This window comes from Indicator indicator, chromosome 5 (assembly GCF_027791375.1).
Source record: "Indicator indicator isolate 239-I01 chromosome 5, UM_Iind_1.1, whole genome shotgun sequence".
NCBI classification, from domain to species: domain Eukaryota; kingdom Metazoa; phylum Chordata; class Aves; order Piciformes; family Indicatoridae; genus Indicator; species Indicator indicator.
Window position 1 is genome coordinate 32,649,208 of NC_072014.1, and position 24,159 is coordinate 32,673,366.

General features: G+C 43.4%; 1 protein-coding gene across 2 annotated transcripts; it reads left to right on the forward strand.

Moving 5' to 3' along the window:
* The first annotated feature begins 4,942 nt into the window (after window positions 1-4,942).
* LOC128967046 (glycerol-3-phosphate dehydrogenase [NAD(+)], cytoplasmic-like) lies at window positions 4,943-20,520 on the forward strand. 2 transcript variants are annotated; one of them, XM_054381030.1, is made up of 8 exons: window positions 4,943-4,986; window positions 10,317-10,494; window positions 12,675-12,815; window positions 14,065-14,203; window positions 15,900-16,012; window positions 18,252-18,485; window positions 18,643-18,749; window positions 20,424-20,520. In XM_054381030.1, exons 1-8 carry the CDS (start codon window positions 4,946-4,948, stop codon window positions 20,518-20,520), a joined length of 1,050 nt encoding a protein of 349 aa, XP_054237005.1. In that variant the 5' UTR covers window positions 4,943-4,945. The 2 variants fall into 2 exon arrangements, with proteins under 2 accessions (XP_054237005.1, XP_054237004.1); XM_054381029.1 differs by having other exon boundaries at window positions 4,946-4,986; window positions 10,317-10,489; window positions 12,739-12,815.
* Window positions 20,521-24,159: the final 3,639 nt, after the last annotated feature.

Here is a 24,159-nt window from a genome sequence, read left to right on the forward strand (position 1 = left end):
ATTAGGCATACAGTAATTTAGTCTTTATATATATACATTTAAAACCATGCAAATCTTACATTTAGAATGTAATCCAGGGAAAATTCATGTGCAAAAATTTTCCAGTGGAAAATTAAGAGGGCCATGATACATGAGTAATTTTGATGCTGCTGCTGACCTCCAGGCTGTCTGGCATAAAACGAGGGTCAGGTGTGGCACTTAAAGTGGCAGTTAAAGTGGTAGGTTTTTAATGGTCTGCAGACCTCATCCAAGGGAAGGTTTCTGTGGACCTTCACCCCATATAGGCTCCTCTTACACACACAGGCTGAACTTGGAAACCCTTGTTTTAAACTCAGACCTACCCCAACTTAAACTTTACCTATGGTTCCACATATGAGAAAACTACACATTTGAGTCCTGCTGACATCAGCCCACAAGGTTTGGCAAAAAAAAAAAAAAAAAATCTCCTCTTTCCCTCAGTGCTGAAGCCTGCATTCCTAGAGATGCCCTAGTCACCACCCCAGGGAATGCAAAATTCTTACAATGCTTTGCTTTCAAGTAATCACACGACAGAAGAGGCTCCCTGAATCTTACCTCTTTCCAAAGAGATTAGATAAAATAAGGCAGAATGCTACCCATAGCTCCACATGCCTGCACAGGATGTGAACTGTGATGCAGGCAGCGCAGGACATCTTAAGAATAGGCAGCCCAATGAAAAAAGGAGAAAGGAGGGATATGTAGAGAAAACTGCCATTCAGACACCCAAAATTAAAAGTACAGCTCAAAATCAAAGCAAATCATACCTGTACAGAGAAGAACAACAAGACAAAAGGGGTTTAACTCAACAATTACAAAGAAAATAAAGGAAAGCATTACCAACAACAGCACAGCAAATAACTAAAAGCTAAAGGAATATATTGCTTCAGTTTTCATTAAAAAATGCATCCCCAGAGATAAGAGGCAGCACAATCAATGGGATAAAGGGCATGGATATGGAAATGACAAATGCAACACAGCCATAAAACTCAAGAGCTCTTTACCCTTCAATTCTGAAGACTGACTAATCCTCATCACTGAAATCTATAGGCTTTTTAGAGGAAATGTTAGCCATGAGTAAGAAAAGGCACAGAGGAAGCAGAAAATGGGTTAAAGTACAAGCTAGGCACGTTATATGTGACTAACTCAGTATCTTCCTTTGGTAAGATACTGCATTTGCAGACAAAAGAAAGCTAATAAATGTTATCAACCTGGACTTTGGAAAAGCATTTGATTTGGTATTACCTAGATAATTATTAGCTAAACTTAAGAAGACAACTTTTAACATAAACACCACAAAATGCCAAAGGAATAATAGTATTGGGGGTGAAAACTGCTGGTGGGGCTTATAGCAAAATTATAGGAGTGGAGGAATTGGTTGTACTGAATAATTTAATTAGTTACTTGGCACAAAAAAAATGATGAGTGGGGTAATGAAACTTGCTAAGGACAAAATTTGGAGACATTTTCAATAGAGAGGAAATCCTACAGGGAGAATGATATGATACCTTAGGTATATGATACCTTAGGCATGGGATGAAATGTAACAGCATAAAATGCTGGGGGATATGCACTGATTGATAAAATTTCTGCTGCAAGTTAAAATTGATTGCCTATGAACAATAGAAGAGGAAGAGCCACATGCCTGATGTAGTTAGTAAAAAGGTAAATTAATTACTCAAAGAATAATAAGTAAATATATACAAGGCACTGGATAAGTTCTGATGAGATTTTAGGGCATCATTCAGGTTATCCATGTTCAGCAAGCCTGAATTCATGATGGAACAGGTATGGGGAGATACAGACTGCCAAGAGAGGTTGTGGAGCCTCCTTCTCTGGAGATTTTCAAAACCCACCTGGACACGTTCCTGTGCAATTTTGATCTAGGCAACCCTGCTTTAGCAAGGGGTTGGACTAGATGATCCCCAGAGGCCCATTCCAAACCCTACCATTCTATGATTCTGAGGTGGCTCCCAGGTAATGAGAGAAAAAGAGGAAATAAGAGAACACATCTTGTTGAGCTTGGCAAAATGAACAGTGAGAAGGGGTCTGATTCTTCTCTGTAAATACATTTGGGCTTTAAGGCAGGCAGACGGGGAGAATAAGCATCAAGAGAGAATAATCATTTGCATTTACAGACAGTGTTTGTGCTAGAGCAGATGGACATAAGTTGGATAAGAAGGGCTGTCACTGTGAGAAGAGTAACTGTCTTAGACCTTCTCAGTAGGAGAAGATGTAAAAAACCAAACCCATTTTAACATGGAGCATGGTATGATTGTGAGCTGGCAGCAAGAACTGGGCAGAGACTGTCCTTCCAGGCCCAGGTCCAGCTCACCCAGGGAAGGAAGACTGACCCTGTTCCATACTGACCTGATTTACTCTGTGCACCCAATCATACAAGGTGCCCAAGGAAGCAAAGAATGCAATGGTTACATCTGTGCCACAGGACCGAGCACACCACCTCTTACCTTGTCCTCGTGTTCCTCTTTACAGAGCAGTCAACCCTATCTCTCTTCTCTGCCCAGCACCTGCCCACCACCTGCTGAGTCTGGCATTTCTCAGGGTGTTCAAAAACCATATTGCCACCACAGATAAAACCACACATGGCTTAGGAAAAAATGCCCACCAGCTGCCCTGGCTTTGCAGTGCTGACAATGAGTTTATTCTGTTTGCAGTAGCTGCTAGGCAGAGGAAACTTGTTTGGCTGTATCATCTCTGGCTGTTGACAAATGCATGACCCATTAGGTGCAGAGAGCAGCTGAGCTGGGATGAGGCTGGCCTTAAGAGGGTCGTCTTTATCCTCCCTATTAAGTGGGCTGAGCTTTTATGCTGGTTAAGTACTAATGACTCACACTTGAAAGGTAGTGCTTTGTGGTTTATTGTGAAAAACCAACATTGTGATTTTGTGGGGAAAAGCAGGTCCTTCACTCTCCCTGATAAAAATAACAGTTGTCAGCATCTGCCAGTACAGACTCTGTATAGGGCTCTGAGGATCTGGAATCTGCCAGAAGACCCATTTCTTGAGGCCATTCTGTGTCCCCACACTCCACTGACAACGAGAGAGCCTTGACATCTGAACAAGCCATGAATGCATGAATGCTCTCCTATCCAGCTCCATGGAGTGATGACTGCACAAATCCAGAGGACAGTCCAGAACAGCACAAGTTATCTACTTCCACAACCAATTAGTGTCACAGATGTATAAGCTAATGCATGCACTCACAGTTCCAAGCTGTGTCCTCTGCTCTTCACAAGTGCTACCACATCCATCTGTCTCTCATCCCCTGCCAATCTCACCCCTGCCAGCTTCTGTGCACCGACCAAATGGTCAGTGCAACCTGAGTGTGGCTGGCACATTAATCCATCAGTCCAGAGGCCGCTGGACTGATACAGTTCCCCTTTGTAATGAAAAGCTTCCACATTAATTTAGATGAAACCATTACAGCTTGCAACACTTATGTACTATCCAGATAAGGGACATCTCTTGCATTAGATGCAGAAGCCAGTGCTTCAGTGAGTGCATCCTCTCTCTGGGGCCTGCAGACTCACCAGGACAAAAAAGCTTGCAACAGGCAGAGAAGTCTCAGGGGCTGATCAGGGCAAGAGGGATGGTGGCTCTTCCTCACCTCCTCAATAGATCTTCCTGGGGAAGGGAATAAGTCAAAGCGAGAAGACAGGTAAGAGGCACAGAGGAGCTATACAGCTAGGGAAAGAGCAAATCATGGTGAACAAGCAGAAAGCTGGAGGAAAAGCACCTGGAACTGGAGAAAGGCAATTTGTGCCTTGGCTATACTCAAACTGTGCATGTGGGTTATACCTCTTCTCACAGAGCTCACCGTCAGGTTTATGCATGCCCAGGGTCCAAGCTACACCTTCTTTTTAAGCAACCTGACCCAGTCATTCTCTGAAGATACTGTCATGCAGGATTTTGCCATAGTGTCTTTGTTACGTCCCCAACATTCTCACTGCTATCAGGACACATGAAATAGCCCAGCTGATGAAGCTGACAGCAGGAGAGCTGAGCATTTGTGTACCTCCAGAAACACCCACGGGCTTCTGAAACGCTGGCAGCCAGCCTCTCTCTGTGAATCACAGGGTCAGGTGTCCTCATCACATGGAGCCAGAAACCCCGTGAGCCAAGCTCCGGTGTGAGGGCAGCAGATGTGGTGGTCACTGCTGATCCTACAGCCTTAATGTGGACAGGGGTCTGAGCACTGCAGGGCGAAGGGAAGCAGGACTGCGAGTTCAGCGAGGACAGCAAATGCAGCGATTTGGCTCAAAAAGACAGGAGGCTGCTTTGAAGAGGAGACAATGTAGTGGAAAGCTGAGAAGTAAAATGTGGTCATTTATGTGGCTTTATGCATGGTTAGGCCATGTAGGAGAAAAAGGACAACACTTCATTCTATCCTTCCTTGTAGAAAACTTTAATTTGGTTTTCCATATTAACAGCCGTGAAATAGTCCATGATTTATCAGCTGAATTTGGTTCTGCAAATGCACACATAACCTTTCCCCAGTGGGCTCCTCATCTATGGGAAAAAGTCAAGCCTGTTCTCACTGCTCCTAAGGGCTCAGCTTGCTGCATTTCTCCAAGCTCCACCACGTTACCCGACCCCCGGGGCCGCCAATGGACACGAAGGTCCCACACCACGAGAAGCGCCGGGCCCATGCAGGCCCTCACCCAGTAATTCCTATTCCCCCTCCAGGACACTGAACCCTCGCTGGCCTCAGCCGGCGCTCGCAGGGCAACTCCTCAGGGCAAAGGCCGACGCACGCAGAAAAGCCTGCGGGGGCCGCCACCCGCGAACGTCGGTCCCTCCCGCAGGCGCCGGGGGCCGGGCCGGAGGGGCGGTGCTGGCAAGCGGGCCGGGCTGAGCTCAGCTGAGCCGAGCCGGCAGAGCTCCGGGCGGGAAGGCAGCGCAGCCCGCAGCATGTCGCCGCTCCGCGTCTGCATCGTCGGCTCGGGGAACTGGTGAGTGCCGCAGCGCGGGGGGGGCACCCTCCGTCTCCCCGCTCACCTGCCTTCCTCCCTTTTCCCCCCCATTTCTTTCCTTTTTTTTTCCCTCCCCGTTCCGTCCTTGTTTCTCCCCTCCGTCCCCGCAGCGGAGTGGCGGAGCAGCACAACGGGACCGCCTGGCCGGGTCGTGCCCCGGGACAGGTCGTGCCCCGGGCCAATGCCACCCAGCCGCTGCTTGGGGACTTCGCAACAGGTGAGGTACGGAAGCCGGGGCAGCAGGAGGGTCTCCATGGTCCTGAAAGCGCTGCCCCTGTCCCGATCGTGTCCTGCCTCAGCTTGGTGGACTCCTTGGATAGGGACTATCGTCGTAGAATCGATGAACGGTTTGGGTTGGAAGGGACCTTAAAGATCCAACCCTCCTATCATGGGCAGGGACATCTTCCACTGGACCAGATTGTTCCGAGCCTATTCCAACCTGGCCTTGAGCACTCCCAGGGAGATGAACCTGGCAGTGAGAATCCTGCAACACTGAAGTGTATGAGCCACTTGAAGTCTAGTGACAGATTCCAAAGAGGACCAGAGCTGTGCCCTTGTGGTTGTGCATGCCTGTGAGGCACTGCGAGGCCTGTGAGCATTCAGTAGTGAGAAGAGCAGTGGTGCCATTTGTATTCCTTTGAAGGAACCAGAACACAGGCTTCATTTAAAGCTATGACCTATTGGCACCTTTCTCTTCCACCCTCCTCAGCATCCTGGTGCAGACAAAGCCCTATTACAAGCATTGCGTTTAGGTCCCCCTTTAGTCTGTCCCCCACTCATAAGACTAGGTTTGCTCCTGCTCAGTCCTTGCTAGCCTGGACAAAGGTATGGATCTCCAGAGCTCCTGGGGTCTGATAGACCCCACTGACACCAGGAAATCCTATCTCACTGGACTTTGCATCTTCTCTTACAGTTTATGTAACCTGCACACAAACAGATCAACATGTAAGTGCATGCACTTAGAATTAGCAAACCCACGCTTTGGGTAGTTCTGTGGATTGTTTTTGTACAAGAAGGGCAGGATCCTTAAGATTTTTAAAATATCTTGACAGCTAAGTGGAAGCAAATGCCAAAACCAATCAATAGGTGAGGGAGTGGTTGCTTGTGAGCTGCTGAGAAAACAGCAGTTAAAACATGGCTCTTTGCCTTCCTGCCTTGCAAAACCAGTCTGCTGCTTTCTGAGCCCCCACGTGCATGCCCTTTCCGGATCATAGGTTCTTTGTGCATGACATCTCTCAGATACAGCCTTTCACATCTACCTGCACAGCTAAGTCATCTCCAGGAACTCCTGATCATGCACCTGGCTTTCTCTGGCCCTGAGGAACACAATCCTGCCCCATCATTTCTGCACCAGTGTTTCCCCAGCTGCCACTTTCACCACATCATTACAGCACTTGCATCTCACCCTTGCTGCCTTTGTCTGCTTCACCTTAGCCACAGGAATCCAAGCCTGTGCAGACAGCTCGCTGTCACTTACAAGTCCTCAACACCCATGGCTATATATCTGGGAATCAGCTTTTACATTTGGTCATCCCACAGGGACAGTCTTCATCATTCTCTTGCTGCATCCTCAAGCAAGCACCTCCTGCCTTTCCCAAGCTGTCCTCTTGCCATAAGACATTCTTCAAAGCCAATTAGTTGTCTTCCTTCATATCTGTACTGGAGAAAGTTCTCTTTTTTCCCACAGGTACCTACAAACTTGGAAGGAGTTATGCCACAGAGATATAGAAACCCCAGCTCATTCAATGCTATCTACTTACTGCCTGTCTGCCTGGGACCATCTCTTGCTTCCTGTCACACGCAGTCTGTAAAATCTTTGGGGAGGAAATAAACATTGTGCTCTGATGTTTAAATCACATCTATTCATAGCCTCTCTGGCAGAACAGGTTGTCTTAGCACAACATAGAAATATAATATTTATCTTCAGTAACCATTTTTCTCTTGAGTTCCTCCTGGATATTTGGGTGACAGTTCAGAACACTGCACTTCAGTCTTTCTTGCAGCTCAGAAACAAGGCTGACACGTGAGGCAGCATGTTGCAATAGCTCATGCCAGTTATAGAAGTTCAGCACAGGAGCTTACTAAGTCAACACTACCAGAAGACCCACAAGTGGTGTGGTTAAAGTGGAGTAAGTGCTGCACTGCATTTTGCAGTTGCAACCAAGTGCAGAAGGGTTTGTGTTTACCTTACTCACAGATCTGTTACCTAGTTTTAATTCACTCCCTGGCCCTTCTGACTACTAAAGGTCTTCCAGTCCTTTTAGATTCATTTGGACTGCAGAGTCCTCAGTGAAGATTGAGCTTTAACTATGTTCTTCTCTTCAACATGGACAGATGGCCAGGCTTTTTATGGAAGTACATAGAAGGAAAACAAAACCCACTGGTCATAAATTGAACCAGAGGAGATTTCTGACTCAGCGTATAGGGAGGAAAAAACCAAAGCTCTATGAGAATAATAAAGCACTGGGACAGGCTGCCCAGAGAGGAGCTTTCAAGACTTGACTGAACAACGCCCTTAACACCTGTCTGAACTGTGGTGTTCACACTTTGGAGACCTCCATGGTCCTTTCCAACCTGAGCAATACTATAATGTAAATAAATTTGGGGTGATTGTCTTAGAAAGAGACTGGAGGAATACATGATCATCTTCAAGCATCTAAAAGAGAAAAACAGTATTCCACCCCTCTAGAATAGAAATGGGCCTAAACTGCAGTGAGAAAGACTTAGGTAAGATGTGAGGATGATCTTTCAAATGCTAAGAATAGCAAAGTTCTGGGATGGGCTTGTTGGGGAAGAAATATGACCTGCAACCACTGAGGTCTTTAAGACCTCCTCAGAAATACTCTTAGGAACAACATAAGCATATTTGACTGCCCTTTGTGTCAGGAAGGGACTAGCTGCTTCATGGGGTCGACTAGGCTCTATTTTTCACCAGAGCTGATGCATGCCACAAACACTTTCATATTCAGATATGTAAATAGTGGGTCTTACTTGAGTTATTCTACATCAAAGCTTTCTCATTATACTGATAGGAAATCTCCAGATAAAAGCTTTATTTTTCTTAGCAATATGTAAATCACTTCCAATGTGGATTAACATAATTGGAGGAAAAACACCTGACTGACAGTTTTCACATTTTAACATGATCTAAGTGGCATTCTCTGCCTTCTATTAATCTTCACTGAATTGCATTTTGGAGAAAACAAGACCATGGCAAAGCCTTTATCTGTGAGCATCCTTGGTGTTGTTTGCATAAGCAGCCCTCTTTGGCAAAGGTTGTGTAGTCCACCAAACACCACCTTCTCAGACAAAGCAATTCTTCTTCCCAAGGCTGATCAGCAGAGACTGAATTTTAAATAGACTAAGTAAACAGAGCATCAAGTTTCAAACTGTTTGACGATTTTTGTGGTGAGGCGTGTGGTGAGGAGTGTGATGACTACTCAATGCTTTTTTAAATGTTAAACCCTTTCTCCCCCAAATCCTCATTCATCTGAAATGAAACCAGACAAAAATGCTGTAATTTATGGAGCTACCTTTGTGCCTGCTATACCTTCACCAATGTCTTGTCAATAGGAAAATACTTGGGTGGCAACATCCAAGACTCCAGAACAATCTGGACAACTAATTTAGATCTCCAGTTTATCTGTTTAAAAAACCCACAACCTTTTCTTATTAAGACACATCTTTTTTTATGCAGAGCCACAATTCATCCTCAGCTTGAGCCTTGATTGTGCTCTCTGTTGATAGCAGGACAAAAGAACCAGAACATAAGTAATTTTATAAATAATATAAATGTAGGATAGGACTGTATGCCTGCCTTTCAATAAAGCAGAACTCTTACAGTAAAGGTTCACCCCTAAACCATTTCCCTAAATCTTTTAAAAAGCACAAACCAACCATCCCTTAACAAAACAAACAACAAAATCCCAACCAACCAAGAAAACCCCAAAAGAAAATTAAAACCACCCCAGCCAGCAGCTCAGGATATAGCATATAGTGAAGGCTGAGCGAAGTGAACCCTGATCTCGGTAGGATTTCTTTATCGTGAAAGATTAAGATGAAACCTTCATTCTTTTACTACAGATTGAGCAATCCAGCTTTGTGCAAACCTGTTAGGTCAAAAATAAGGCTGAGCCGAGGAGAGCCAGTTACAACTTGGCTTCCCTTTGAGCCATTGACAGCACAGACCTACCTGAACTTCGTCTTGGATGCACTCAAGACTTTTATCAGTTCCAGAAAACATACCACAGCTAAATCCTGTTCATGCCCCCTACTGCAGGTGTGTTACAAGTGGGTCAGAGGACAAATGTATTGCAACAGGACCTCCTCTTTCAGTTGTGTTAGTAAAATAAGTCAGTACTCAAAGGATTAAAGTAACATTAAAATAGGAAGAGTGGACAGAGAAGTAAAAAGTAATCACCCCTCCTCCCCATATAATTTTAAGAACATTAGCAATACTTCCAGTATTTTCTATGGGATTTTTAATTCTCTCTTGCCAAGAAAATAAGTGAATGCTTGCAAGGCTGCAGTGGGGATGGGGAAATGAAATTGTCTGAACTGAGATTAAAAAATTATCAGCATGACTGAAGAAGAGTACAGTGGATGGTTAAAATATCCTCAGGCTGCAAATATTATGTACCTCATTACAGTAATAAGTAGAGCAATAAAGAGAAGCCATCAGGTTGAAATTATTTTAAGTTTGGTTTGTTTGGGGTTTGGGTTTTTTTGTTTGTTTGTTTAAAGAAAATAACAATTTCTGAGGATTTAGGTTTGTTTGCTTGTTTTAAAGAAAATAACAATTTCAGAGGATTTAGGTCTTATATTAAATCCTTAGTGCAATTTTCTGGTTATTGGTGGGAAAGTGGGATGCATTTATTTTAGATGAAATGAACAAAGACTTGACAGTTTTGGTTAACAACTTGACATCAAAGTCTGCTTTATCACCTGGATTATATTTGTCTTCAGAAAAAAAAAAAAAAGAATTATGCAAGGAACAAGAGAGATTTAAGTTCCAGGTGCTGTATTTTCAGTGTTGCTGATGGTGTATCACACTCCCAGTTTATAATCATTGGTGTGACTTCAGATTCCTTATCACAGTTTTCTTCCCTGGTTCTGCTTTCTGCATTTTTAAACTGAGAGGGTTTTGATGAAGATTAGTGAATAAAGCTTTCTCATAAGTATAGCAAGCATTGAACAGCTTTATAGCACAGGCCTCTTAGGAGTTATTACATTTAAAGTAATTTGTGTTTCCAATTCACAATAAAGCTATTTGTTTCCCATTAGTCATTACAGCTCTTTTCTCTTTTAAGGGGATCAGCTATAGCAAGAATCATTGGCAAAAATGTCCAGAAGTCCAACAGATTTGATCCTACTGTCAGGATGTGGGTGTTTGAAGAGATTATCAATGGAAGAAAACTCTCAGAAATAATCAACCAGGAACATGAAAATGTTAAATATCTGCCTGGATACAAGCTACCCAAAAATGTGGTAAGTTGAAAAAAAACACAAACCCTGAAATATTTTTTTCTGTTTTATAAGGGAAGCAAAATCAGGCACAATTGAAACTAGGAAGTAATTCACTGCTTCATTCTGATTTGCCACCTCACTCACTCCACTATTGACATATAACTCACTTGTATGACTTCTGCTTGTCTCATGTCACATTCGACTTCAAACATCCAACTGTCATGTGCTGGTAATGCACCATCCTCCTCCCTGGCAGAAATCATTCTAGAAACAGCAGGCGGAGGTCTGTCCACACAGAGCTGAGATATTTCAAACCCACAGCATCTCCTGGAAAAAAAAAAAAAAAAGAGAACAGCTACTGCTCTCCCTTCTGAAAAAAAAAATAATCAACAGCACAGCTAACAGATGTGGCTTACAAGGAAATTAATAATGAGCTATTGGCTCATGGGTGATTTCAGGATAGCAATACACTGCTATAATTAATACTTTAAATTCCACCAAAATTATAAGGTATTTAAATTTCATGAACATTTAAAATACCAAGTTATGCATCTCTGCTTAAATCAGCTTAGATCATTTACTGCTGCTGAAGCAAGCAAGGTAGGGGCTTTGACTATTAAGATTTTGTCAAATGCTGCTATTATGTGTGGTAAAAATAAAGCAGCACCACGTTTCTTGAACAGTTGCAGAGTTCTCCTGGGTTACAATGGACTTGTCAGTGTTATTTTTACAACCCTCTAGCAGCTCAACAGGCATGTCATCATCACTTGAGAACAGCCATGTCCTGTCTGTAGCAAAGTCCAAGGCCTTACCAGCAGAAATCAGCTGGGTGCAGCAAAATTTGGAGGGACCTTCACACCTTCATCTCTGACTGACAAAAAAAAAAAAAACCAACTTATTTTTCCCTCCATTGCCCTGCAATATTTTGGATAGAGAGGAGCACTGCTTGTACAGCACTGCCAGCCTCTGCTCCACTCCTGCTTTGCTGTTTTTCCAGAGAAGCAGCGTTGCTAGAAGCAGTTCTGGTTCTTCCACTGGGAATCCTGCTTGCTCTGGGGTGGTGTGCTCCAAGGCTGTGTCCAAGGGCAGTGTTTGCTCTGGTTGTAAACTGTTTGTACTAGCAGGCTCAAAGTGACCTGTTCTGAGTAATGCTAGCATTTGGAGGAAGATACAGCTTGCTAGTTAGTAAGAATGTTGGGGCTGTTTTTTTAACTATTGGTCAAGTTACTATATATTTAAAACAAGCAACCCATCCCAGCTCAAGTATGACAATAGTCTGTGCTTTGTGATACAGTTTATTTCAGAATAGCTCTCAGCTAGTGACCTATGGAAAGTAAAAACTGCCAGAAGAGGCTCTGTCTCACCACTCTGCTTTGTTCCTGTGCTCCTTGTTCAGTTATCTTCAGGAACCTGAAGAAGCTGAACCAGCAAAAGGGCTTCCCTGGACAGTGCAAGTTTAGGAAGTATATCATCTTCCCCAGCTTATCCACACAGGGCTGGGAGGCAAGTTAAAAGCAAAATTATTAAAAAATCCAAACCTGCAATAATTAGGCTGCTTTACTGTGTCCGGTTTTGGATCCCCAGTTCAAGAGAGACAGGGATCTCATGGAGAGAGTCTAACAGAGAGCTAGGAGGATGATTGCAGGACTGGAACATCTCTCCTATGAAGAAAGAGTGAGAAACATGGGGCTCTTTAGTCTTGAGAAGGCTGAGAGAGGATCTCATGAACATCTATAAATATCTGGGGGGTGGATATTAGGATGAAGGTGCCAGCCTCTTTTCAGTGGTGCCCAGTGACAGGACGAGGAACAATGGGTACAAGCTAGAACACAAGAGGTTCTACCTCAACAGGAGGAGACAATTCTTTATGGTGAGCATGACAGAGCAGCCTGCCCAGAGATGTTGCGGAGTCTCCCTCTCTGGAGACTCTGTGTTGCTGTGTGGCCTGCCCTAGGTAATCCTGCTTTGGCAGGGGGCTTGGACGCGATGATCTCTGGAGGTCCCTTCTGACCCCTAACATTCTGTGATTCTGTGATATCAGAAGAGAGCTGAGGCTGCTCATGTGGAGAGCCAGCAGCTATGCCACACTGTTAAAATTAAGGACGTTTGCAAAGTGTCTTCCATGTCTTTGGTGTATGGGTATCTCGCTAGGTGTGAGGATTCCTACCTGGAGCTCATTTTGGTTGTCATCCTTGTCCCAGGTGGCTGTACCTGACATAGTGGAAGCAACAAACGGGGCAGACATTTTAGTGTTTGTTCTGCCACATCAATTCATCGGACGGATTTGTGAGCAGATTGCCAGCCAGATGAAACCTGGGACCTTTGGGATTTCACTGATCAAGGTAGGTTGTCACCTCCACAAGACTCAGTCTGTGTGGACTAAATAAATAGCTTCAATTTCAGGACGGGAGCTCCAGTCCTCAGCTGCATGAGCTGCACAAATGCAGGCATTTCTTCCTGCAAGAGTTAAAATTTACCCAGCCTCTGCCAGCTCTTCTACTACCCACATGGCTGTGGAGAGAAAAGGATGGAGCAACCCAGCCAGGCTAAGAGTAACTGTCTTTGCCAACCACTTTTAGCCTGGATTGCTTCCCCCTTAGCTTAGGCCAGAGGTGAAAATGGGAGAGAAAGGGCCGATATAAGCTGCTGCTGCTGCCAGAAAAAGTGCTCAGACTGCAGCCTCAATTAACTCTTAGCTGGAAAAAGCACTGGGTTGAAGTGCCTCTTCAAAGTACATGCTAAAGGTTTTCTTAGCAGCATTAAAACTGCGCAGTAACACTAAGGAATTTGCAGAACTGAAGCCATTTCGATCTTACATGGACTTTGGAATCTCTTTTTAAGGTTAGAGGTACCATATTATCATAATCTTAAAGGGAACTAATATTTTAAGAGAACCTCATACTGAAAGCCAAAGGCAAGGCATAGGAACAGAGTCTAACACTTTCTTATGTTGCATATATCCAATTGATATATTGGTATATTGATATTGAAATATCCAATTTTAAATTGTAATGAAAGAACTGTAATTCAAGTTTTCAGGCTGCAATACCAGCTCTTCTCACTCCCCTTTTCTCACTCCCCATAGCAATTATCTCACAAGCAGCAGTACATAGAGGAGAGGAAGATGAGAGAAGGAGGAAATTCCTGCAAAGTTATTTCTTTCTTTAGCTTTAAAAATATAAAAAGGCTTCTCAGTATACTCCTTAATACCAATGAAACAGATTAATACTTAGATCTTGCAAGAAAGCCACTGCTTATAGGCTTAATTTAGAAGTCTGGTTCTGTAGTGCAGGAATTTAGCACAAAGTTAAAATATAGCACCAAAGAAAGCCTCAGCACAGCAGCACTAGATATGAGGCTTCTTGTAGGGTTACCTTGACCCTTGCTACCTTCTCCCTGAGCTTGCAGCTATCAAAGTGCAAAGCCAGAACATTTGTATTTAATGGCTAATGCTAGTGAGTATAAGACCCAAATCCTTCCCATTAAAACCAGAGAGCTGCAGGCAATAGGACACCTTCAGCTTTACCAGTGCCTCACTGCTGTCATTTTCCTATTCTAATAACTTGGCTTTAACTGTCATCTTTTATTCAGGGGGTCGATGAGGGTCCTGATGGCCTGAAGCTCATCTCTGACCTCATTCGAGAGAAACTGAAAATAGAAATCAGTGTGCTGATGGGAGCCAACATAGCCAAAGAAGTGGCTGATGAGCAGTTCTGTGAAACCACCATTGGTAACTATTGCAATAAAGAGAAAATTAGAGCTGCTACCAGTGGTTTGATGTCACCTGTGGCTGGACAGCAGGATAGCTTCTGGATGTAGCAAGAGGCTGTGATGGGTCCCAAGTGGTTCCTGACTTGTGTGGTGGGTGTAGTGCCTGCTGAGCTCCTTCAGGGGGGCAGCACAGTTAGCAGGGTGATTGGTGCTGGCAGGATCAGATCCAAACTTATGATGAGTTTCAGTGCTGAGGACTAATTTAAACTATTACAGCCTAATCCTCTTTCTTTAAGAGTTGGCAAGAACCACCTTTTGTGTCTTTATAGCTCAACACTCAGTACATTGACAGTTGTTACACTATATGGTCTAGATAGAGATATGCAATCAAAAGCTCATATGTGCTCAAGATCCCCAAGGCATATTTCTCCATCTTTGTTTGAAAAGAAAGCCAAAATACAAAACAAAAACCACCCAGTAACATTCTGTTCCTCCCATTCAGACTGCTTGCCAAGACATAGCCTCAGATACTCCCAGTCTGGGTCTGACCTGATTTGGAAAGTTCATCCAGCAGTTCTTACAACCCACTGATTTTTAAACTCAGTCAGAATTAAAGCTACATCATTCCATAGTTGGGGAAGGCAAAAACTCCCAAACTGTTGTTGCAATACTGCTCCTTTGCCTTGCAAATGTTACAGTAACAGTAAAAACCCTACCAGCAGGGCATTTGTGGCACTAGGACTAGGTACGATTAGGAGAGCAAAGCAATATTAATTTTCCATTTTCTTGGGGAGAATTTAACTTCTGCTGGCCCAGTTTGAAGCCATCTGTGATGATGACTGTGTAAAGGAGCTTTGCTCCTTGCTTTTGTCCTCATGGAAAGCCACGTAGTCCAGAAACAACCACCTCAAAGAGGCAGGGTATCCCCCAACCTCAACTGTTGTTAAGAAGCAAACCCAAAAAGTTTCTCATGAGATGGAGCAGAAACCCTATGGTGCCTCAGGCTACTAAAACTCACTGCTGCATTCTCCCTGAAGGAGACCAAGCTTCCTTGTGCAAAAATTAAGTGAAACTCCATTCAGAAGTCTCTGCCCAGCTGTCCAGGGGCTCTCTGGATAAAGGCAAACCTCAGCCCCTTTACTGCAGAAGACAGTGTACCCTTCCTCTCAGTACCTCGGGCAAGCACCATAATGACTTGATACATGACCTCTATGGAACTGGCAACAAAAATATTCAAGCAGTGCTGACATTCATCCTCTGTGGATCTCCCTGTAACTGGGAATTAATTGGGCGTTAATCATTTGTGTTCCACGATAACACTTAGCAATTACACTGGCTTACATTTCCAAAGCAGAAATTATACTGTTGTGTTGTACAAAGCAACTTATAAGTATGATTTTTTGGTAAGGTTTTTGCTTATGTAAGTTTGCTGAGGCAGACAGCTGTGTTAGGGGCTACCTACTTCTAATCCCTTTAAAGTGTTACTAAGCAATGCCTGGTCAATGCCCTGAGACTTGCAGGACAAGACTTACCTTTAACACTGTCTTCCAGCAGCAGGAACTGCTGTCACACAGATCTCTTGTTTAGCAACACCCAGTTACTGGGATCACAAAACCTGAAGTGGTTCCACGAGACCTTATTCCAGGTTTCGGTTAATTGTGACTTACCTCAAACACTGCCAAAAAAGCTCTGACTTTTATCCTTCCTTCCCACAGGCTGCAAAAATGAAAAGCAAGGGGAAATCTTTAAAGAATTACTGCAGACCCCCAATTTCAGGATTACTGTGGTGCTTGACTCTGACACAGTAGAGCTTTGTGGAGCCTTAAAAGTAAGTGATTTCAAACCAAAATGTTTTTATTCGGGCCAAAGTGTAGTCTCACCTGAGACTTCTGTAAGCTGCAGGGTCTAACATGGGGCCTGACATACTAGTCATATCATAGAAGCCTAGAACCAGTCAGGGTTGGAAGGGACCACAAGGATCATCTAGTTCCAACCCCCCTGCCATGGGCAGGGACACCTCACACTAGATCAGGCTGGCCAGAGCCTCATCCAGCCTGGCCTTAAACACCTCCAGGGATGGGGCCTCAACCACCTCCCTGGACAATCCATTCTAGGCTCTCACCACTCTCATGGTAAAGAACTTCCTCACTTCCAGCCTGAATCTCCCCACTTCCAGCTTTATTCCATTCCCCCTAGTCCTATCACTACCTGATAGCCAAAAAAGTCCCTCCCCAGCTTTCTTGTAGGCCCCCTTCAGATACTGGAAGGCCACAATAAGGTCACCTCAGAGCCTTCTCTTCTCCAGACTGAACAGCCCCAACTCTTTCAGTCTCTCCTCATAGGAGAGGTGCACCAGCCCTCTGATCATCCTAGTGGCCCTTCTCTGGACATGTTCCAGCATGTCCATATCCCTCTTGTAATAGGGGCTCCAGAACTGGACCCAGTACTCCAGGTGGGGTCTCACTAGAGCTGAGTAGAGGGGGAGAATCATCTCCCTTGTCCACAATTCTCTTGATGCACCCCAGGCTCTGGTTGGCTTTCTGGGCTGCAAGTGCACATTGACAGCTCATGTTGAGCTTCTTGTCCACCAGCACCCCCAAATCCCTCTCCTCAGGGCTGCTTTCCAGCCAGTCACTGCCCAGCCTGTATTCATGCTTGGGATTGCCTCGACCCAGATGCAGAATCATAGAATATACAGCAAACTGCACTGATTTAGGGACTTAGGGGCTGGAAACTGGGAGGTGGGAATGCAGGTGTGCAGGACAATGGTAAGGAGTTATGAAGATGTTTAGGATCCCAGAACATTTGTCCAAAGCTGCAGAAAAGGGCAATTCTACCACCCATTTTTGCAGGCAAACCCCAAATCTGATTTGCTGGCCCATAACCCAGAGGTCGATGGATCGTAACCATCCTCTGCTACCAAAAATCTGTACTGGTTTGGGGCCAGACACAGATCGTCTCTTGCCCCGAAAGGGACAAAAGAATGAGACTCACACAAATGGATTGGAGAGTGATGGAAAGTTTAAATGGAAAAGCAATTGGTGAAGCTACAAAAAAAACTACAAACTACAAAGCATAGTGACAAAGAGTATCCCAAAGCGTACAGAACCCCTCACAGAATTCCCAGAGGCTTCCCAATCCTTCCCTTCTCCCCACCTGAGGGTAAACCCAAACCCCCAGGGCTCTTTCTTCCTCCTCCCGCTGCTAGGCAAGTCTCAGACTGGCCAGGTCTGAGACTGCCCCCCCTCCATTCTCCTCCTGGCATTAGGCCTAGACAGGCCTAAGAGGCCTTGAGGATACTCCCCCGGCATTACCCGATAAGAGAGGACATCTCCCGTGGGAGCAGAGAGGGAAGAAAGAGGAAGAGAATGACTTTGCAGATGGCTTTATAGGGTGCAGGATTTATGGGTAGAAATACGTCGTTTCCTGTGTCCACCCCTGTGGGTGGGCACCCAGGACACCAGAGGTGTATCTCATGCGGCAGTGGCAGGGGGCACCCAGCCTAAACTGCCACACATCTGTACGTAGAACTCATGTCCGTTTGGAGACCCACAGACAAAATCTAGAAAGGCAGGACTCCGTGTGGGATATTTTAAAGAGTTAGAACAGCAAGGTCAGTGATTCCCAGCCTGGAACTAGCAGAAAAACAGAACATTAATTGCATACATGCTGTGTGACTGTAATATGACTGCATTAAACAAGCTGCTTTTTGCTCATGGGAGTATCAGTGGGCACTTTATAAAAATCATCTAGGAATCTGGTTACTTCTGTCCAACAGTAACTAGCTGTCCACCTTCTTCGTAAGAAGTCATCTTTAAGACTCAGCTTGACAGGTGCTGGGCCATCTCATTTAAACTACACCAGCATCTAGAAAGGTTGGACCAGATGATCCTTGGGGTCCCTTCCAACCTGACATTCTGTGATTCATAAGGTAAATTCACGGCCTTTGGAAACTGAACCTTGTCCTGGTGAAGACAGATTTGTGGGTGTAAAGCACACCGATGAACCACAAACCTTGCCTGATGGTTTCCTTTCCTCCTCTGTGTTTTGCACTAAACTGTTTCTAGAACATCGTGGCAGTGGGAGCCGGGTTCTGCGACGGGCTGGATTTTGGTGATAACACAAAGGCAGCAGTGATTCGCTTGGGCCTCATGGAAATGGTGGCCTTTGCCAAGATGTTCTGCAGGGGAGAGGTATCAACAGCCACTTTTCTGGAGAGCTGTGGTGTCGCTGACCTAATCACTACCTGCTACGGGGGACGCAACAGAAAAGTAGCAGAAGCTTTTGCCCGCACAGGAAAAGTAAGGAGGATTTTGAAATATTTTACACTGATGCATGAAGGAATACTTCTGTGTCTTACAATGGCATCATTATCTGTTTACCTTCTTGATAACTGCTGGTTTTGCAGCAGTGTCCCCCCTGGAATCTGATCCAAGTAATCAGTCTCCTCTCTTCTAGTCCATTGAGGAACTGGAAAATGAGATGCTGAATGGACAAAAGCTGCAAGGTCCTCTGACCTCAGCTGAAGTCTACAAGATTCTGCAACAGAAAAATATGCTCAATAAGTAAGTGCTTTTATTTTCAAAAATGGAATGAACAACAGATGATGAACGATGCGTAACTTCCCTAACAGTGTTTAATTATCTTGTTTGTTTCCATGACAACTGCTTTCTACACTGTTAGAGCTCAGCTTAGCATGATACCTCATTTCCATGGTCAGTAGAAAGGGATGAGGGCTAAACAGTGTTAGAAAAACCAAACTACAGACAGAGAGAAAACAAAATTTACATAAAATTCCAAGGGAGCTACCCAGCCATCTCCATCCCCCTAAACCAGACTGAACACCATACACAGAGTTGGCTTGCAAACATCGTCTATGGGTGTCTATATTTAGCCTGTACCTGGGGCCAAGCTACAGCAGTTCTCTATCACCTTATGACCCCTCCCTATCAGAGAAAGCGAATCAGGAAAAGAAGATCCATGGGTTGAAATTAAAATGGATTTAACAGCAATGCCAGTACAAATTATATGAAGTTATACTCAGCCCAGGAAGCGTACAATGGTCACAATAAATGGGAAGGCAGTCCTTAGGAGAAGAAAGAGGAACAGCCTCAGGAAGAGCCTAAGCAAGACCAGGAGCCCAAGCAGGAGGCATTCTGCAAACTTCCCCCTTTATACTGTGATGTTTATGGTGTGGGATGCACCTGTGAGCCAGCTCCAGTCACTGCCCTGGCTGACTCAGAACTGCTAATGTGGCCTGCCTGTGATTCTATCCCAGTGACACCAGGACAATAGGTCAAAGGGTTTCTTCTTCTCAGCACATCACTGTTACAGTTTGCAGCAGTACTGCTTTCAGTGCAAGTGCTATCTTAGTATAAAATTCAGGAGCATACTCCTAATTAAAACACTTTATATGCAAGGACTAGGTAACATGCTGATATCAATGCTTTGATGCTTAGATAAAAAGTATTTCTTATTATTTTAGGTGACATAAGGTAATTTAGAATTCCAAACCTTTGTCTCAGCTTACACAACAGAAAAGACTGAACTTCCCTCCATCACATTATCTCTTGTACTGCAGTGGTACTGAGAGGTCAAACATCATTAAATGTATACTTAAAACCCCATTAGAATCATGACTGGTACAGAAGATTGGAGTGGCATTGTCTTTCAAAAACAAGCAAGAAAAGGACAGCTCATTTTAACAGGATGTGAACTTTAAAAGCAAACCTTGATCTAATAAGCATCTTATAATTGCCCTTAGTTACACACACAGCTCCAAGTCATTCAGTGGACTCTTTTTTTTACCACGATGACGAAGACAGTTTGCAAAAGGGAACAAACCTTTTAAGCCAGGAGAAGAAAGTTATTAGACATTTTTATTCTTTTTAGTCTTTTAAATGTCAGTAATGAATGTAAATAACATACGCATTTTACACACAGGAGGAAAAAGAGGGTAAGAAATGTAAGATTTTTTTTCCTAAATAAAAAAAAATACTGGATAGGAGTTTTGTCTCCAAAACAGTTTTCCTCTGCTGTCACCCCAAGAACCACCCCAAGTACCTCTGCATTGCCTGATGTAGTCTTCTAGTAAAGGCACCTCTGAGTTAAAATTATAAAGATAGGAAATTTTTCCATTTTCCTTTTAATGTAAAAGAAAAAAAAATTCCCACTATAAATGGGATGGAAATGTTTCCATAAGCTGTAAAAAGTATTTCATTGCTACACACTTCTTTTAGGTTTCCATTGTTTACAACCATCTACAAGATCTGCTATGAGGGTCAGTCGGTCCAGGATTTCATCACGTGCCTGCAGAACCACCCAGAGCACATGTAGAGAGCCCCTCTCCTCCATCTGCTTGCATATTCTCATCTTCCAAGGACTTGTGTCCACTCCACAGCAAACAGAACAGAAAAACAGATTGTGTGACAATGCTTGCTGTAAAAACAGCAACGAATGTATTTCAGTATCCTCATTCTGGGGGTTAAAAAAAAAATAATAAAAAAAAAATCTGCCTTTAACTTCACCATTACACCCAAGGAACAGGAAATGAATGTACAAATATAACAACATTTGAGTTAGTAACTGGGCATTTCCCTAGAATTACTTTCTTGCTGATCGAAAACAGTTCCCTATGTCATTTCCATAATGAGCTCCACCTGGCTCACGTGAACCTCAGCATTTATGATTCTGTGATTTTTGCCTACTAGTCTTAGAGAACAAGATGCAGAACTGAAGAACTCATCCAAACAGAAAAATTTCAGTTAAAAAAAAGAAGTCCAACAGCAGTAAAATACAATCATGTGGGCAAATGTTGGGTTTCCCTATTTCCCCTCAAACACAAATAACATTTTGTATTTTGTGACATTTAGTCCTTCCTTGATTTTGTTTGCTAGTGTAAGCCTCTTTGGAAGAACAGGCATTGTTCCTGTGCACAGACACGCGTGAATGTTCAGATCTATAAATAAAACAGTTCAAAGGGTGGGGAGTAGAAAGAAGGAGGTTTGCAGGGGTGGGGGTGTGGTTTCTTTCAAATTCAGGACACTAGGAACCCTCAGCAACAGTCTGGCTTTGTTAAACTTTGTGTTCTGTTGAAACACAGAATAACCAAATACATTGACCTCAGCTGTCAGGATTTCCCAGCAAGTCATAGACGTTACCTGATACTGGCCGAGAGGGCAGAACTGGAGGCTGACAGGGAGGACGGATGCACAAGTTGCAGCTTGTGCATGCTGCTGTTTTGAAGACAGAACAAGTAACAGTAAAATCCTCTGTAATACTTGACTTTTTATACACGCATGAAAATGACCGCTGTAAACGCACAAGAATCCTGTAAAATTGCATTTGAAACCAGGCTGCATTTTAACTGCACTGGGAAACTCCACTGGACTGACCCCAGTGCACCTCCATGCATCTTTCCAGACTGCAGGCTAATGCCCTGTGTCTCTGCTGTAGCTTGAGCAATGCTTCTTCCACTCCCGAAGAGTGATCTCTTTATTAACTTCTGAATTTTAAACACAAACTGGTTCATGTATCAGACTTTTTTATTTTGCTACCAATGGCATTGATTTTTGAAACACAGAAGTTTTTAAACCTTGCAGCTATACTGGGGTAACTTTACATACCTGATGTTTTTCAGAATTAAAGCCACCTATGAGATGAACAGTGGCACACTTTGTAAGCTTTAATACCCTTTTGAAAGGCTCCCTATTTTGAGACAAGGCAAACAAAGGGAAGAGTAACCTACTTTTGCTTTGCTTTGTCTGACTTTCCAAAATAGCAGAGGAAGGCAAATATTTTTTTTTTTTTTTAAATCTGTGTATTTGCTGACATATTGCTTCAGGGACAAAAAAACCCAAGCTAGATTATAAAAGCATCTCTGCTTTGCGTTTTAGAGGAATGTTGTTGTCTTTCCCACGTATCAGAGTAATATATATATAAATGTATTGTAATTCTGAACATATTGAAAAAATCTTGGTCTCACAGCTAGCAAAGCTGATCCCTGCCAAAGAGCAGCAGAGGTGGCTCACCTCCTCCAGTGATGAGTCTGGTCACAGCCAGTGGCTCCAGGCTCTGCTGGGCATCACCAACATTCCTTCTGCTGAAATGGAAATTGTGTGGCCAAATCCTTTACAGGAAATTATGGTCTTCCATTTCAAGTGGGGAAAAAAAAAAAAAAAAAAGACATAACTACTGCATAATTTTAAAGTATGAAACACATTCAAGAACACCCTTACTGAACTTCTGGTAACTCACCTATGAGCTAATCATGATATAGAACATTTCACAAAGTATATTTAATAAAGCGATCAATATGCAGACTTCATGGAAGTTCATTTTTCAAAATTCTCACAAAATAAATGACTTGTAATGGTGATTCTTCAGTGCACTTATTCTTGCAGTTAATTATCATCTCTCAAAGGACAAGAAGAGTCAGTTTTCCACAGATATTTTATTGAGGAACAATTTTTTCATATGACATATTTTTCTCCCCACCCCCCTTTTTTTTTTCTTTACACAGTAAAATAAGGAAATATTTACTCCATAAATAACAAAAATTAGCCCTTATATCTCAATCCAGTCAAAATCTGAGTAAAATAGTTTATTCTTTATTTACATTCTGTACCAAAATAGGAAATACACGTTCAAGGTCAGCCAGTTCTTTCACAACAGTTGTTTTATCTTTAAGGTAAGTTTCACATTAAAAAGGCAACATTTGCACTTTGGAAGTCTGGTGGTGTAAGATCTCATTATTCAGAATATAAATAGACCCAGAGCCTGAAGAGTGATACATTCAGCCAAGCAGAAGCCTGTTGTTAGGTCTGGCAGGGGAAAGACCTTGACCTGCTCAGCTGGCTGAAAGTCAGGCCTAGGAATTGTGGGGAAGAAAGGAGCTATAGCTCCCTCTCTACTGAAATATATTCAAGCAGAAAGATTTGCAAGACTGAAAGGTGTAAATCAATTGGCCCTTGTAAGGGATTGTGGATATGTCTACTTGTAAGTGACATCAATTTTCCCAATTTACTAGTGTTGCACTTCACTAACAGTCAGTTAATGGGGGTCAAGATTCTCCTTCAGCAATTAACCTACATCCAAGGCCAGGATAGTCTCCCAAGACCTCAAATCGTTTCAAGAGGAGTGAATTGCCTGCTTCTCTGTAATTTTACTTGCTGCATACTCCAGCCAAAAGCTATCTTTCCTAACTGTTTGAAACACTAGGAAAATGTGTTCCTAAAGCATGACGACTTCAAACTGAAATGCTACAGATTTGAACTACTGGGGAAAACAAGACCACAAGACTAATTTACTTCCATAAGCAAACATGGAGTGTTTTTTAAAAAAGAGGAAGCTGTGGACCTGATACACTGACAACGTTTCTGCTACAGACAAGCTTCCTCACTTAGCACTACTTCTGGGGCCCCTCTGCCCTATCCAGTCTGGTCAAAACACATTGGCTTACTTCAAAGCTTTCATATCTAAAAGATGAAATAGGATGGAGTTGCCACAATATGGTCAGGACACCCAAAGCAACTGCCTGCAAACTTTATTTAAAAACTGACTTTTAAAGGGGAAACTACAATAAGGCTACCTGACTTGCTTAAGCTACAATTTCAGCTGTGTTCTACACTTGGAAATGGCTTATGCTTCCTACTGTATTTGTTTTGCTTTTAAAAACCTGAGACATGGTTTTACTTAATACATTTTAAGAGTTGAAGCTCACAGCAGGCTAGAAACGTAAAGACAAACAGAACTGAGGTAGTCAGTTTAACTCAAATAGCCTTGTTGACAGTCACCAAATTCGTTCTGACTTTAAATTTACTTTGACATTCCCTTGGCAGTTCCAACATGGCTACAGCTGCTAATGCAGGGATGGATACAATAGGTTGAATTTTGTCTCCTAAAGTACCTGTCCCTCCCCAACATCACATCTAGTTCTGCAGTTCACAGCCAGCTGAAGGGCTGCATGGCAAAGAA